The 15,795-nt window shown below is 47.1% G+C and overlaps 1 protein-coding gene across 6 annotated transcripts in view; it reads left to right on the top strand.

Annotated features, from left to right (window-relative positions):
* The window catches only part of Map2k5 (mitogen-activated protein kinase kinase 5), a 230,621-nt gene that overhangs the window by 197,299 nt on the left and 17,527 nt on the right, over positions 1-15,795 (top strand). For all 6 annotated transcript variants that reach the window (XM_085689209.2, XM_048423691.3, XM_048423693.3 and 3 more), the window contains one exon: positions 3,056-3,101. In XM_085689209.2, coding sequence (XP_085545335.2) covers positions 3,056-3,101 — 46 coding nt within the window. The remainder of the gene's footprint in view (positions 1-3,055; positions 3,102-15,795) is intronic.

The raw sequence follows: 15,795 nt of genomic DNA, 5'->3' as shown, positions 1-15,795 counted from the left end.
CACTACAAGGTGGCGTGGGCAGCTGCGTGGAGTTCTTGCTCCACTAGAGTAGCTGTGTGCTGTCCCCTCCCCCCTCTCATGATCCATCTGATGGTTCCACAAAAGTGAAACCAAGAAATATTCCTTAATATAAATGTCAAGCTTTATCACCTTTTTGACTGAGTGTAATATGTTACCTCTTAATGAAAATGTCTCAGACGGTTTATATTCCCTCAGAAAAAAAAATGAAGGAGAAAATTTCCCCCAGATCTAAAAAGTGTAATTGCTTCTATTTACTTAAAATGCTTGCATCATATTCCATAGCTTTTAGAAACTATTTTTACTCCAGAAATCTTTTGTTCCAAAGCGTGCCTTACTCGGGAAAAATGCTTATTAATTACACACCAGGTTCCTGAGCCCTTGAAGCCCACTGAGGTTGTTCGTTGGAGCCCTTGTCCAGAAACAGATCCGGCTCTTCGTTTCCTACCCGTGCGATTCCTGAAAACACTCAGAAGTGCATCATGCCCCACTTTATGTAGAAATTAGGAAACACCACACTGCAGTTCCGGGCTGCCCGGAGCCCTGGCTTTGGGCGTCACAGAGAGAGGTTAGCTATCCGACATCTGTACTGTCCCTGTGTGGCCTGGGACCAGCCTGGAAGTGGAGTGCGCTGGGCAGCCAGGAGAACAGCGTGCGAAGCTTTACCACCCTCCCATCTAAAACATTAATTGACTATTATATAAAAGTTTTACAGAGACGGGGGGGAGGGGGGATAACCTGTGTTAAAATTTCCACAGATGTCAGCCGAAACAGAAGTGATCGTGGGTAATAGCCTTGTTTTCCCAAGAGATACAGCTACTTTGGAATGTCAGATTAGGACTGTTACCAACTCCACTGGCGAGACAGCTTGAATCACTTGCTAATGGATGCCGCATTTGAGAGGTGCATATGGTTATTTATAGGGAAGGCAAATGTCCTCGATGTCATTAATGGTTCATAGCTATGGTTCTTGTTTACCAAATGATTATTAAATCTCTCTCTATAAAAAAAAAAGTATTGTCAGCAAATACAGCAGTCTCTCTTCGTGACTTCAGCTCACAAATGCTCCAAGTTCAGAACAGGCATGGTCATGTAAGCTTTCGCACTTTTCTGTGGACATCCGAACCTCGAAACAGGCGCGCGCTTTTCCTGACTCAAGCCCACGAGAACGGACGACTGTCCTAAGGGTTTGAACACATGACACATACACAAAGAGACCGAGCTCATCTGCCAAGGAGCAAGTGGCAAATGGCAGCTTTATTAAGCATAAGTCGGGTATATATACTGTGGGGCAAAAGGACACCAGCCCCCCATCAGGAACAAGGAAAGAGAAAAGTCAGGGGGCCGCACCCAAGGTCAGAGAGCAGCTGAACAGAGAAAAGAGGAAGCCAGGTGCTCAGGCTCAGAGAAAAGCTGACCCGGGAACCTTGCCTGCGGGCGAGAACCTTGCTTGCAGGTGGAATTACCATGACAGTAAAGGGAGAGTTCTCTCTAAGCTACACCCTTGGGCCTTAGGTGAAATTAACATAACAGGAGAGGGCAGTTCTATGCTACACCCTCAAGCTGATGCAGTGAAACCAGGAAGCAGAACAGCCCTGCATAGTGCCTCGGAAAAATGGGGAACCTGTGTACCTACAGTCACAGGTAGGCAGCTGCCCACGGTCACCTCTGTACCATTTGGTCCTTCATCACATTGCAACTGCTACTGATTACAGCTACCAGACAGAAGACGAGGAAGGGTTTGCGTTAAGAATGTGTTTCTTTAGGAGCTTAACTAAACTTCACTGTCTTAAAACTGTGAAATGAATTATCACCTTGCATTTTAGCTAAAATAAATGCAAGTCAAGAAGATGTGTAGAGAGCCGTCTGTGGTCTTGTAGCATCATCTGACCTTTTACTTACAGCTCATCATTGAGCACCAGAACCAAAGGGTATTTTCTCATGTGACTTGATTGTCACCTTTCTTCTATCCCTCTGATCCCAGTGACCAGAGGACCTGAGTTGGGTTCCCAGCACTCACATGGTTCCCAACCACCTGTAACTCTAATTCCAGGGGATCTCATACCTCTTCTGACCTTGGTGGACCCCAGGCACGCACGAGCCACATACATACATGCAGGCAAATACACACATAAAATAAATAAATAAATCTTTTAAAAATAGAATTACAATAACCTATCTTTATTTCAACACTAACTTTAATAAAAAGAATTCCGGGACTGGAGAGATGGCTCAGCGGTTAAGAGCATTGCCTGCTCTTCCAAAGGTCCTAAGTTCAATTCCCCGCAACCACATGGTGGCTCACAACCATCTGTAATGAGGTCTGGTGCCCTCTTCTGGCCTGCAGGCATACACGCAGAAAGAATATTGTATACATAATAAATAAATAAATATTTTAAAAATTTTAAAAAAAGAAATAAAAAGAATTCCGATTCCCAGTGTCTCCAGAAGTCTGACTCAAGGCCCTCATAAGATCGGGAATGTGTGTTAGTACTTTGGACAAGAGTTGAGCTGGTGGATTTTGCTGTTGCTTTTCTGCCAGCTTAGTGGCCACACCAGAATCTACTGATGGCCTGTCTCTGCCATGGCCACCAAATGTAGGTTTTAACTAAGTCTCTATCGTTCTATTTACCAGTAAAGACTCAGGAGTCAGATGTTGGGGTGAAAACCTGCTGTCTCAGAGAAGCTGAGACACAACCATCCTTATTGGCAAGAGATCCAGCAAGAGAAGCATCTCTCTACTCTCCCAAACCAAAAAGACCACTGAATCTCGAAGTTCCTCCTTACTCCCTCCTGTGTATCTCTCTATCCATATCCCTGGCTCCTCCAACCACTGTATGGCTAATTTCTGTCAACTAGTCGCTGGCTCCAACCACTGATCCAAGGTTAATTTTATTAACACAGTCTTGGAGTTTCACAGTGTGATCAAATAGCCCGCAACATTTTGCAAACATCCCAATTCCAGCAGAAAGAGAGTGGAAATCAACAACAACATCATTACAAATATGAGTGAGAGTCTTTTGTCTTCCTACTGCAGCATGAGGAAACAGCCCAGAGAAAGACCGGCCCCCGAGGAACTGATGGTGAGTGAGATCTTCTTCAGTGTGTTACAGCAGAGCCTGGCGTGAGGGGCTGGAGGGAGGTTTCAATTGGTAGAGCACTTTCCCAGCATGCTCGGAGCCCTGGGATCCATCAGCAGCACCTAATAACCTTAGCATGGTGGCCGCACCTGTGATTGTGGCCTTTGAGAGGTAGAAGAGGATCAGAAACTGAAGGACTATCCTCAGCTATAAATGAGGCTAGCCTGTGATACCTAACTCTGCCCTTAGCCCCAGCCTCCCTAAAAAAAAAATCAGAACATTTAAAAAAAAAAAATCCACAGGCTAGAAAGCCAACTTGACTTACTTTCTTAGGCAGAGTTTTTCCATGCTGGAGACTGAACCTAGGGTCTCGCGCATGCCAAGCAAGCACTGTCCTGCTGACCCATATCCCCAGCGCTGCGTAGGTATTTCTGAAGTCAGACCCTTGGGCTTCAGTTTCTCTTTGGAAAGCCCCTCCATTCTGAAGCTTCACGAAGAACCCTCTTCATCTGCTTCATTCAGGGGTCACAGCTTCGTGCATTCGCTCTTATTCCCGTTCAGTAGTCCTGGGACTGATGACAGAAGACAGCAAGAGAAGTGTGTAGTGAGGTCCTCCCAGGAATCATGACTGTAGTGTGGGATCCTCTTGACTCACGTAGAATGAAATGAGATCAGTTTGCTGTGAATCTTTCGTCTTTCCTCAGAAACAGAAACTGGGAGGTGGCCGACGCTGTGGCCATCTTGCTTTGATTGCACACGACAGTCTTTACTCAAGCAGGGAAAGACACAGAGGTGGTCCCTTATTGGAGGGTGCGAGCTGTTAGAAGGGCGCTGTGTGGAGCATTAGTAGCAGTGGGTAGGTCAGCTGTGTGCCGGCCGCACTTGGTGTTGCTCCCTGTCCTCAGAAGACTGCAGTCAGCCAGCCGCGGCCTTTTTAACCAAGGTGCCTTTCACTCTTCTTGGTTCAGAGGGTTTTGTTCTTTGGATTTTGTTCTAAGCCCCCAGCTTCTGAGTACCGCAGAGTCCATCGCCACATAATGCGTGTCCCTTTGTTGTCACCGGCAGGTACATTTCTCTTTCATGTCACACGGGACTAGGTCTCACTTTTCTTAAAAGCGTCAAATTAAAAGTTCATCCCCAAAACCTTTGCAGTTTGTAACTGTGGGTCTCATGTCCAGACTGAAGGTTTGCTTTGATTTGCTATTTAAGTAGTTTGGGGGCTTTATTGTTTGTTGCTGGGCTTTGTTTGGTCTCTGGTGGTTTGGAAGATCTTACAGTTAGTCACATTCTAGAAAGCTTGGAGCAGGTTCAAGAAATGGAGACTCATTTACCTGGTCATTATTGTGCTATGGCTGGACAGCTCAGCCATCAGAACCAAGAAAAGGGGTTTCATAAAACAGATACCTGTGTGCAAGTGCATGTTCGGTGCTGCCGTGAGCTGGCCACTTATAAATAAAACATCTGGAGATCATGTGTGCACCATACATGCATGAGAATGTATGAATGAGGAAGGAACATCCCCCGAGGAAGGGGGTACAAGCCATAAAAATAAAGCTGAAAGGTGGGCATTTAGCTTTTAATCCCTTATGTATGCTGTTCTACCTTTTTATTAATAAATACATATTTTTTAAAAAATAAAGAAAAACAATCACAGGAAGCGCCATTCTACACTTAATTTTTTCTTTAACAGGACTCAGTGTTAAGATTTTGGCGAATTTATCCCCAGAGGTCTAGCAGAAGTGAGGCCAGTCCTTGTTTGATGAAACTTGGTGAAGAGGGAGCAAACGGGGGAGGCGGCTGCAGTGGTCAAGGTGATAGAGACCTGCCTGGCTACTTTTGGTCAAAAACTCAACACAGGGGAGTTGGAAAGATAGTGGTTTTCCCTTGTCTTGAGCCTGAGTCACATCCTGAGACCCAATCTTAAACAAACATTTCTTTACTCCTCATAGCATATAAATGGCTTTAGTTTCCTCTTGACCCTCGCTGCCTACAACCTCATTGATGGTGCTCCCATCTGAAGACAAGAGCCTCCTCTGAAATACAAGGGCTGTAGAGTCCATTTGTCACTGTGGGTGGGGGCCTGTGCCTTTTGGGGAAAAAAAAGAGCAATTTATCTCCCAAGTACCCCAGCCAGCAGGTGTCAGCTACAGGGCCCACATAATTGTCAGAATTTCCCTGTGGGTCAGCATCGTCCAAGTCATGGTAAGAAAATCAACGATGGGGTGCTTGGAAAGACGACAGTTATCGATTCACCATTTGGAAATCTCACATGTACTCCAGGTGTGACTCTGACTGGGAGGGAACACAACATGGTCCTGCCTAAATAGATATGAATGCAAGATGGTTGGTCCAGATCACCCCGTACTCAGGGCCTGGCCATACACATAGCAGCGTTCAGACTTTGTAGTTAGTTGAATAATCTTACAGGCCCAAGTACCCAATATCAAGCTTTAAAAATCATTGTCCATGTCATTCTAAGTCTAAATATAAAACTCAAGGTTAATCTCTTTTTTGACCTCACAGAGATCTGCTTGCCTCTGCCTCCCAAGTGCTTGGATTAAAGGTGTGTGCCACCACCACCCAGCACAAGGTTAAATTCTTAAAGTTTTTAAAATCTCAGGTTCAGAATACATTTCAGTGTAGAACTACTAAATTCTGTTCTCTGTTGTTCTTCAGATAGCTGTATTGCCCTAAATGGAAGTCTTGTGAAACTGGGTCAAGGAATCTTTATAATGCTCGCATGTTAAGGACCAAAGTCCATATTCAACTTCATGCGGAAGGTTCTCAGACTAGTCATGTTGCTTCATAGCTGTAACCAGTACTCAGGAGGTGGCTTGTTGCCTCCGCACTTTTCTGTGAACACCCGAACCTCGAAACAGGCACACACTTTCCCGAACCAAGCCCACAAGAATGGATTAATATCCTAAAGGGTTGAAACAGACACACACACAAGAGACCGAGCTCATTTACCAAAGAGCAAGTGGCAAATGGCTTTGATGGCTAGATCCAACCCATTTCTTAGCTTTCTGTTGAGATGAAAAATCCTTGACCTAGCAGCCTTAACGTTGTTTGCCCTGCCCGTTGCCCCAGGCTATTGGTCCACCTTTGTTATCTAGGACACGGGCAACCTGCTGAAGCAGCTCTCCAGCTATGGCACACTTTCTGAGCTAGCCCAAAGGTAGCAACTGCCTGCCAAAAAACCGCAGGCTCGTGGCCTCTGTCAGCTTAAAGGCATTTGTGTCTGGCCCGGCCTTAGTCGCGGGCTTGCGCAGCCTTTGCTCTGTAGGCGCCGCTCCGAGCCTCACATAACGCTACAGTGGCTCATCAGTGGAGAGTGTGTAGTGCTCTTGCAGAGGACCCAGGTCAGTTCCCAGCCTAGTGTCAGGCAGGTCACAACTCCAGCTGTAGAAGGCATCCACTGTTGACCTCTGCCTCCACAGGTTCAGCACACTCACACACGTGCGCATGCAACACACAAATAGCAATGCACTCCAGGTTTTCATCATTAATATCTATATCCTTTTCTGCGGTCACAGAGCCTGGCAAATAATCTAACTCAGACATTTAAAGACCACTAAGGGCCTGCACCTGTCCCAGCGGCATGTGTGGTTTAAAGGACAGTAAACCGCGTAGGCCGAGTCTCGCAAGGGAGAGGTCAGGTGCCCGGCTAGCAGTTTTAGAGGAGCAGCAAGAGCTATGTGGGACCCCTAAGGGCGGTTAGGGGAAATGCTGTGTGGAGAGGCTAGTGTGTGGAGCGCCCCTGAAGGATGGACTGAACTGTGTTCATTTCAAGGGACCGTTCCAGGCTAACGAGGCAGAACAGGCAAAGCACCCATGTGTGTGCACCCCACACCTTTTCAGAGCCGTGGAAGCCTCTAGTGCCTGCTGGAACAGAAACCCCTTTGACTTTGATCTGATGGAGTTCCAAAGTCACAAAGATGGAGTTTGGTTGGGCCATGTATCCCCCGCTGGGCAGTTGCTAGAGAAACTCCTCTAGTGACGCCAGTGTAGACGCAGAAGGCTCTAAACACTTTGACTCCACACCAAAGCGGTACAGAACCCTGTGTAGACCCGTCTGCTTGAGTAAGTACTCCTGAATTGCACATCCTGTTAACCGCAAGGAAGTTGCTTGTGCAAAGGACCAGGAGGTGTCTTCAGCCATCAAGAGCCTACTCTATCAATCAGGAGTCAGCTGTAAGGCCCAGGAAGTAAAGGAAGCCATGAGCTGTCAGCCTGCCGTCAGCTCTCTCTCTGCTCCTGTGATCCTGATTCCACATGTGAAGAACCAAATGATGCCGCTGGGCTCTCTAACCTTGTGCCAGGAATCCTTGACAAAGAGTTTCCTGGCAGTAGAGACTAAGGAGGTGGAAGACATCATCAGGCTTCAGACAACCAGGGTCAGCTTCTGCCAGTCAAAAAGATGGGTGCAACTTGAGAGGAAAGGGGAAAAACACTACAAAGGTGGTGACGATATTTCCCCTTCATGCCTAAGGTCGGGTTGGAAGAGACAAGATACTGCATTAGATCCTTAAACTTGAGAACAGAAGGAACACTTGAGATGGGAGGCCTAGCCTTATTTTGTTATTCAAATCATATGTTTAAATGTTTAAGAAGCTAGGATGCAGAACATTGCTATGTAGACAGTTTGCTTCTGCAAACCATAAAGGATTGCATCTGAGGTGATGTCTCCCTTTAGGTTCTATGGTAATGAAGGTCAGGCTGTGACTTGGCAAGGGTAAGAGCCACAGTCCTTCCCTGTATTCCCCTTCCATGCCAGCATGTTCATCTGCAGAGCCTGGAAATGTGCTGGGTCAGAGGGCCTGGACCAGGGAAGTCAGCGAGGAGCCGGAGATTCCAGGCAGAATCCTGTGTTCATGTGCAGATTTGCATCTTTTTTTTCCTGCAAAGAGAAATTCATAGTTGTCACTAGTTTTTCAAAGGGACTGTGACCCTCCGTGATTGTTCAGCTCCCAGGCTACCTTCCTATTTTGCTCTTTCCAGTTTCCTGTCAAGGCCAGACAAGCAGCTCAGGAAGAGGCAGCCACTCACAGGGAGGGTGCTTGCTCGGTGTGGGGGAGGAAAAAGAAGCGTCCTCCCAGTGGGACTCTGCCAGGCTCCCACCAGCTGTCAGGCAACCCTTTAACCTCCCAGCCTGTCCCCAATGAGGGTCATAGCTCAGGAGCAGACAGGCGAGGGCCACAGGCACCCACAGTTACAATCTGGGCTCAGCACGGAGATCGTTCTATGCATTTCGAGCATTTCCTAGAGCTTCCCGTGTCTAAGCTCTATTTAATGGAATCTATGCATAGTAAGTAATCAGGTCAGAAAAAAAGCAGCGTCCCGGTTTGAGATCAATCGCCGCCTAATACTTTATCGAGGCCACTTTATTATCTCATGCTGATCCGAATCTATTCTCCTCCTCCTTTGTAGCACACACTTCGGCTGTGGGAAAAGTACAGATCCCATACATATTAAAAACATATACCCATTCTATCTGTATGTAAATGCGTGAGGCACAGCTGGATATTGCAGAGGAGTTTGATTTACTAATAGTTATTATCTGTTCTCGCCGTTCAGTGGCAGAGAGAATTTTCAGAAAAACAAGCTGGCACAGAAATTGTCTTTATGCTATTACTATCCTGCTTCGGTAACTGTTTAAAAACATGGGTTTTCTCCGTAGGTTCTAATAACGCCTGTTGTTTTGTGCGTTTCCCTGTGTGTCTCTCTGTGCATTCCAGAACAGGGTATCCTGTGTTAGCCTCTCCCCCAGTTTGGTTTTTCTGTTCCTAAGAAGCAACCTGGGGCTCAGTTTGCAATTGGAATGTCACAATTTGCTCAGGAACCACGTAAATCGTGGGGCTGGATATACAAGCAGGAGTGGACCTTAGGGGAGGGGTTCAGCCATAATCACAACAGGGTTTTGGATGTTTGCTCGCTCCACCTGATCCCAGCTGCAAACATGAAGGCTTTGTATGTGCAAGGTAGTAATGTTTGGGGGCTAATAAACACCAAACTGCTCCAGAAAAATCTGTTTAAACATTTAATTACTTGCAAAGAGATGTTAACTTGTTTAACTCCTCTAAATTAAACTGTCACTGGTAGCTTCTCTGTTTGCTTGAACCTGATTGTAATTACATTTTCAAATACTGTGGTTGGCTATTCTCACAACTACGATAAAGCAGACATCTGTAGTTTCTTTCAAAGAGCGAAGGGGTCCCGGGTTAGATTTTGGTCCCTCCTGCACTCAGATTCCAGCCTGACTTTGGGGTTCACACACATGTCTCTGCTTGCTGCGAGACACAGACCTTCCAATCCACTGTGAAAGGCAAAATGTACTTTGCAAGCTAAGATGACTTCTATTCTGCTATCTTAAGATCATTTGTTAACCAGAAAGATGAAAAAGAAAGGGGGTGACCAGGGTTCCATGGAGGCAGGTAAAGGAGCTGAAGAAGGGTAGAGAAGGGGCTCATCCCTGAGACCAGGAGGTCTTCTATGGTTGACAAAAGGTGGGAAGACGCTCAGCTTTCTGGAAACACAGGACCCACCTATCCAGCATCGCCACCACATCCTACTGAAGAGGCTGAAGGCCAGAAAAGACACAGTTCCACAGCCCCCTAGGGTGCTCAGGACCACTGTGCTGGGAGAAACCTTTTTAAATACCAAGGGTGGTTAGTGAGCACTTGGGAATGTGAATGGCATTCGCTACAACTGGCCATCGCTTGTGTCAAGTATAATGTGTCTGTTCTTTTCCTTCTTCCTCTCCTCCTCTTTTCCCTTCTCTCCCTTCCTTGAGGTCCTCCTGAGTCCCACCCCCAGAATTATAGACTTGCACCAACATGCCTGCCGCATACAAACCTGTTTTTAAAATTTCTTAAGCATCTGGCTCATTCTTGCAGACTTCATTTTTGCTTTGGGTTCTGTACTCTGTCTGTACACTCATTAGCTGTGGCACCCAGAATTTAGAGGCAAAAGTCCTAACTGGGGGCTCCTTCAAGAACAAAAGTCATTGGCAAATGATGGTAGCATCAAATAGGGTCCAACTGATAACCATGTCACACACACCCCCGCCACAGGTATTAAAGTAATGTTTGTGTTTCCTTATACATAGGAATCCTCTAGTAAAACTCATGTTAGCACTTTAACTGCATATGATATAATTACAATGCCAGAGTCACTGTCTGGGTGCTTGAGACATTGCTAAATCAGTCTGCTTTAATTTGAATTTCTGATGGCATGTTAGCACTTCAGCAAGACAGAAACAGCCTAGCAAACAGGCTTCATTCCTCCCGAAATGTGACCACTATGAGACTTTAAATAATAAGCGCATGTATGTGTTCATGTGTGTATATGTGTGTACATGTATGCTTACAGGTGTGTGTATACGTGTGTGTGCGTGTGCGTGTGTTAGGCATGCACATGACAAGATACAGATGGAAAAGACCTAGCTTTAGCCATGGTGATCTGGCAGTTCTCATTTCCAGATGAGGATAACTCCCCCATCCTTCAAGTCAGATCCTTTTCTCTTTTAATTGCATGTATGTATTTGTTTGTTTGTTGTATATGCAAGCATCATGGCACACATGTGGATGTCAGAGGACTTTTCAGGGACCACTTCTCACCATGTGGACCCGGGGGATTAAACTCAGAAAGTCAGGTTTAGCAGCAACCACTGAGCCACCTCCCTAGCCCCAACTCTGATCTGTCCTTACAGCCATGACTCACCTGTTCGAGACTGCAGTTGTTTGAACGCTGCATTGAGCCTGCATTGCTCATGGTTTATGGCGCTGTCACCTTCTCAGCATCTCATTTCAAGGCACAGTGAAGGGTTGCAGTCCCAGCCCACGAGGAAAGGGGTTATCTTAGGTGCATGGTTGGCCCCCTCTTCTCCTCTTGTCTGATTCACTGGGGGTTGAGGGACCCACACTGTTAGCCTGCATCCCCCTATTGGGTACACTGAAATGCCTGCAGGTTCTGCCTTTAAGTGTCCAGCCTAGAAGGCGGGCCCCATTTCTTCCTAAGGTCCCCTCCTCCTTCAGGTTTGCCCCTGGCAGGGCTCACTCCCCACTCTGAGCAGCATCTAGTGACATGCTCATCCGTCCAGAGCCAGTCGTGTGTGGGGAGTCAGCCCTCACACCTCACAGAATCATCTGAGAGGTTTGGAGAAGAATTGTGAGGGTTCTAACTAGACTGAGCATCCCCAACCCTGTGGTCAGGGAACAGATATGTTTTGTTTTGTCCTTTACAGCCCTCTGGGTGATTAGAAGGAGCAGTCAGAGGGAAAGCTCACCGTTTAACAAAACTCGCTTTTTTCTCCGATTAGATTGTAAGTCTGCTGAAGGAAGAGCATGCTCTCATAATTCAGTGCCTATCTCGGGCCTTGCCTATCAATCAGACTAAATGCTATTGATCATTCTTTGCATGCACCGTCCTCGCTAATCCAGTCAATAAAGGCTGCTCTGACGGGAGCAGCTGAAGACAAACAGGACGCATCCCCAGAAGAAGCTCACCCAAGGACAGGCAATCCCTGGAAATTATGACACCCCCATATGATAGTACGTGGTCTGATTAAAATTTTTGTTTGATGGGAGAGCTCATCCTGGTACAGTCAGCTTCTAGGACATTACTGTGTTCATGGGTGATAGTCAAAGCGCTTCACCAAGCTGTAGGACGTGGCCATCAACAGCAAAACAAACATTAGTTTCTCAGCCCTACCCTGAGGTGGAAACAGCCTGGAGTGCTAGGCAGGTGTTGCTCCACATCACAATCATTTGACCACTGAAGAACTCACCTCCAACCATTAATTCCAAATCAAGAGACCATTCTCGAGTCAAGGAGTAAAGGAGATCTCCTGGCCAGCACCCTCTTCTCCTGATGAGACACTATCAGGAGAGCCCCAGGTCTCCCCGGTCAGCACACCCGCTGCACACCACCCTCGTGCCCCAGTGCTCACAGGAATAGCGGTCAGGTTGCAGAAGCCCAGAAATGGTTAGCTGTTGAAGGTACATAAAGGATCCAAAAGCCAGTCCCCGGGACTTGGCAGTTGCTGTTGAAGCTCGCAAAGTTGTTTTCCCTGTGAGAACACGCTGATAAATAGATGCAATTCTTATCAATTATTAATGCGTCTAACCAGGAATGTCAGAGGCGGGGGGGGAAATATGAGAAGCCTCCTGTTTACAGTTGTAGCCAGCTGGATTTGTGTAATGGGTTGTTTGCTTTTTAATTTGTAGCCGTTTTGAGCAGGACCTTTGGGGACTGGGAGTCTTACGGCTTCAGATACAGTTATGGGGGGTGCTAAACCTGTCTGCAAGGTAATCTGAGGTTCACATGGCCATTTAGAGACCATAGAAAGGCAGCGCAGACATTTGGGCCTTCCGGCCTCTATTTAATTTTCAAGATTCGAATTAAACATCAGGCCCTGGTCTACCGAGAGACATTTGCCGGAGCGTGGACTAGTTTCTTCCCTGTGTCCTGCTTCCGCACTCCTCTGCTCGCTCTGTAGAAACGGCCACTGAGTCTGAAGTGGGAGAAAAGGAACCCTTCATTTATTCGAGCAAAGGTTCCCCTGGCACAAATAAAAATGGAATTTTAAAATGTAACCCGATTAACTCTTAATTGTACACCAATAGGCTGTGTTTGTCTTGGCTCCCTCAGAAGGCTTCAGTGCAACCTGCATCTCTGTCTAAAGTTGCGGGGGGGAGGGGGATTCAATTAATAGCAGGACTTTCTAATTGTGGGATCGGTATGGAGTTGACAAAAATTTGTATAAATAGGGTACATTTTTCTACTTAAGAGGGCTGTGCTGAGACATTTTTTAATTGGATTTTCATGGTGATTGACAGCATTTGATTATGACAGTAACTTTATTTGGCTGGACTGCTTTAGCCTCTTGTTCAGATTTCCCATCAAAGCTCCTTTTCATCGGCTCAATCCCCGGCGGAGCGGCAGTCATTGTGGAGCAGCGTTTTAGCACCTTTGTCGTCCGCTCCCTGGTGACGATTGGGCCCAGCTGGTAGTAGATAGGAAATGGGCCTTTCACAAAGAGGCTGCGGCTCCCGCCTCTGTGCCTTCAATAATTTTAAGAGCCCCCCAAACCTGTTGAGGATTAGAAGTAGCTTTAGATGTGAAATGAGTGTTAAGTATTAGTAATCGGGAGATTAGGGCCCCGGGGACCACGAGAGATAAACAACCGCAATTAAGGCAAATCTGCCGATGTAAACAAAATTTAGCCAAAGCAGATGCCCTCGCCATTTTGGGGATTGATTGGAGGGCACCAAGGAATCGATTTTTGTCTTGTTTACACTTGCAGACCCCTGTGATATACTGGAAGGCTAAATATTTCATACCGCCTGATCTTAGTTAATTTTTTTCCAGTGCCTCACAGTGGGCGCTTCTCTTCTCACAGTGACCAGGCCCGAGTTTACCCAGCATTCACAGGGAGCAGCTAATTGTCTATGAAGGGCCCCCGTGTTTAAATGGGCTTGACAGGAATTTAAATTTTGTTTCAATCAACCCCTGTGCTCACAGCCTGCTCCAGCTTCTAATTTTTAAATTAAACATGATTTTTTTTTTTTTTTTTTTTTAGCCATAGCCTTGCCTCTGGAATGATCTCCCTCTAGCTTTCGGGAGGCAGACTGGCAAGCCTAGAAACTGGCAGATGCTGGAAAGGTCTTTCTCCAGAGCAGGTCTGACCCCCTGGCAGAAGGTCTGCAGAGCTTGGGCTGGGCTCCTGAAAAGTGGGTTAAGCATCCGGAGGCAAGCATGGCAAACTTTCCGGACCAACGCAATTATAGCCTCCTGCACTCAGGGTACAGGCTGGTTCAGAAGCTTTCTCTGCTGTGGAGAATTTCAGTGAGCACTCACTAAGTTTGTGTCCTGAGCCCCAGCTCAATGCAGTGTATTCCACCCAGCTATGGGAAGGGGGCACCTTGTGGTCCCTGGGTCCTAACTCCAGTTAGCCTGCAGCCTCACAGGAGAGATGAGGATAAATCAGCCTCTCATGATGGAATTGACAGGGGCAGGTACACATACGCACGCACACATACACACACACACCATCCCTTGCCTCAGCTGCCCGGTTCTGGCAGTCTCTGAGTGTCGGGAGCATTACCCTGTGCTCTGCCCCAGCCCACTCCCCAGTCACACGGTGGCTTCTCACTCAGCCACCCACATTCAGCCCCTGCTGCCTTCCAGGCTGCTGCAGTGAAGAAGGTGGCTTTCTCTAGCATGTTATCTTCCCTCTGTAGCTGGTGATAGTCGGGAACCAGATCACGGTTCCTAGAGGACAGATAAGTCCCATTTATCCCTCTGCTCAGATCTTTAGCCCAGCCTGAGACCAACACTCAGCAAATGGCTACCGAATTGAAGTAATAGGAATTTATTGGTGGGTAAAGTGAGTTCCGAGAAGGAAGGGTTTCCCTTGGCCCTGGGTAACTGGGGAGACTCAGTGAGTGGAGTGGCGTGTGACCAGGCACCACAGGACAGGGTGGGTATTTCGTGCAACCATCACTACCTATGCACCCATGTGAAACACAGCTTGGCTCCTAAGGGAAAGTCCCATGCTCTGATAGCCACACTGGCCAGAGGTGCTACCTTAGCTTATTTTCTCAGGAGCAGCTTGGCAGACATAAAGTAATGATTACATAGAACTTTGTGACTGTGAGGAATTCTGATAGAATATGTGTGTGGTGGCCTAAAAAAAAATAAGTGCGTATTTATTTGCCTAGGTTTGCAGCCACAGCTGTTTAAGAGGCCAAGATGGAAAGCTCCCTTGAGATAGCCAGGAGTCTGAGCTAGCCACTGTGACACAGAGACCCTGGCTTAGAAGAATAAGGTCTGAAAGAGAAGCTATTCCAAGCCAATGACATCTTTTAGGAAGGAGAGAGTTCTCCCACATTGTTATCTCGTTTTTACCTTCATGTGGATACGAAGGCTTACTGCTACTTCCATGGTGGTATCGCATAAAGCAGGCTCAGAGAGGTTCACCACTCGCCTGGAGACCCTCACAGGGAGGAGGGCAGAACCGAGCTGTGCCTCCTGCCACCCATAGTAGGCAGCGGGATGTTACCGCGGTTTTCAGTGAAGTATAAATATTCCACAAAGAGATGTATAAGACGATAAAACGGGTGCCTGCGCAACCACTGGTCTCTTTGCCCAGATCACTGCCGTGGTCCTGTACCATTCCACAGCCGCAGGATGCTGAGAGCCCAAGAGCAGGTGTGCGCATGCGCAGCCACAGCCGAGCCCTGCTTGAACCAGAACCGTTGTACAGACAACGCAGCAGAGGGAGAGAGACTGAATGACCAGCTGCTTGAACCAGATCTGCTAAGTGGTTATCTAAAGGGAAGCCAAGAGAGCACCTGAAGGTTTTATTGTTCGTTGGTTTTGGCATCCTGTGCCAAAAAAAAACAAAAAAACAAAACAAAACAAAAAAAAAAACCCTGAGAGCAGAGTTCGCCCTGCTAGTTCTCTGGTCACAGCGTTCCCACTCCAGATCCCAGTTACCATTATAGAAATAATGAGCTTCCGGACACCTGGTTCCCCTGGGAGAGGCTTCCAGGACCCAGCTAACTTTGCTGAGCAGGTACTATATATAGACATAGATTAAAGTGCCCCGAGTATGGGCCGTAGACAGTGTGGTGTCTTCGCTTCCTGGGCCCAGCCACCAAGCAAAGGAGTCAAGCCTGGGAGCATTGCTTGA

The sequence above is a fragment of the Myodes glareolus genome, chromosome 4 (genome assembly GCF_982192425.1).
Source record: "Myodes glareolus chromosome 4, mMyoGla1.1, whole genome shotgun sequence".
Taxonomy (NCBI): Eukaryota; Metazoa; Chordata; class Mammalia; order Rodentia; family Cricetidae; genus Myodes; species Myodes glareolus.
This window is presented reverse-complemented; position numbering and strand designations above follow the sequence as displayed.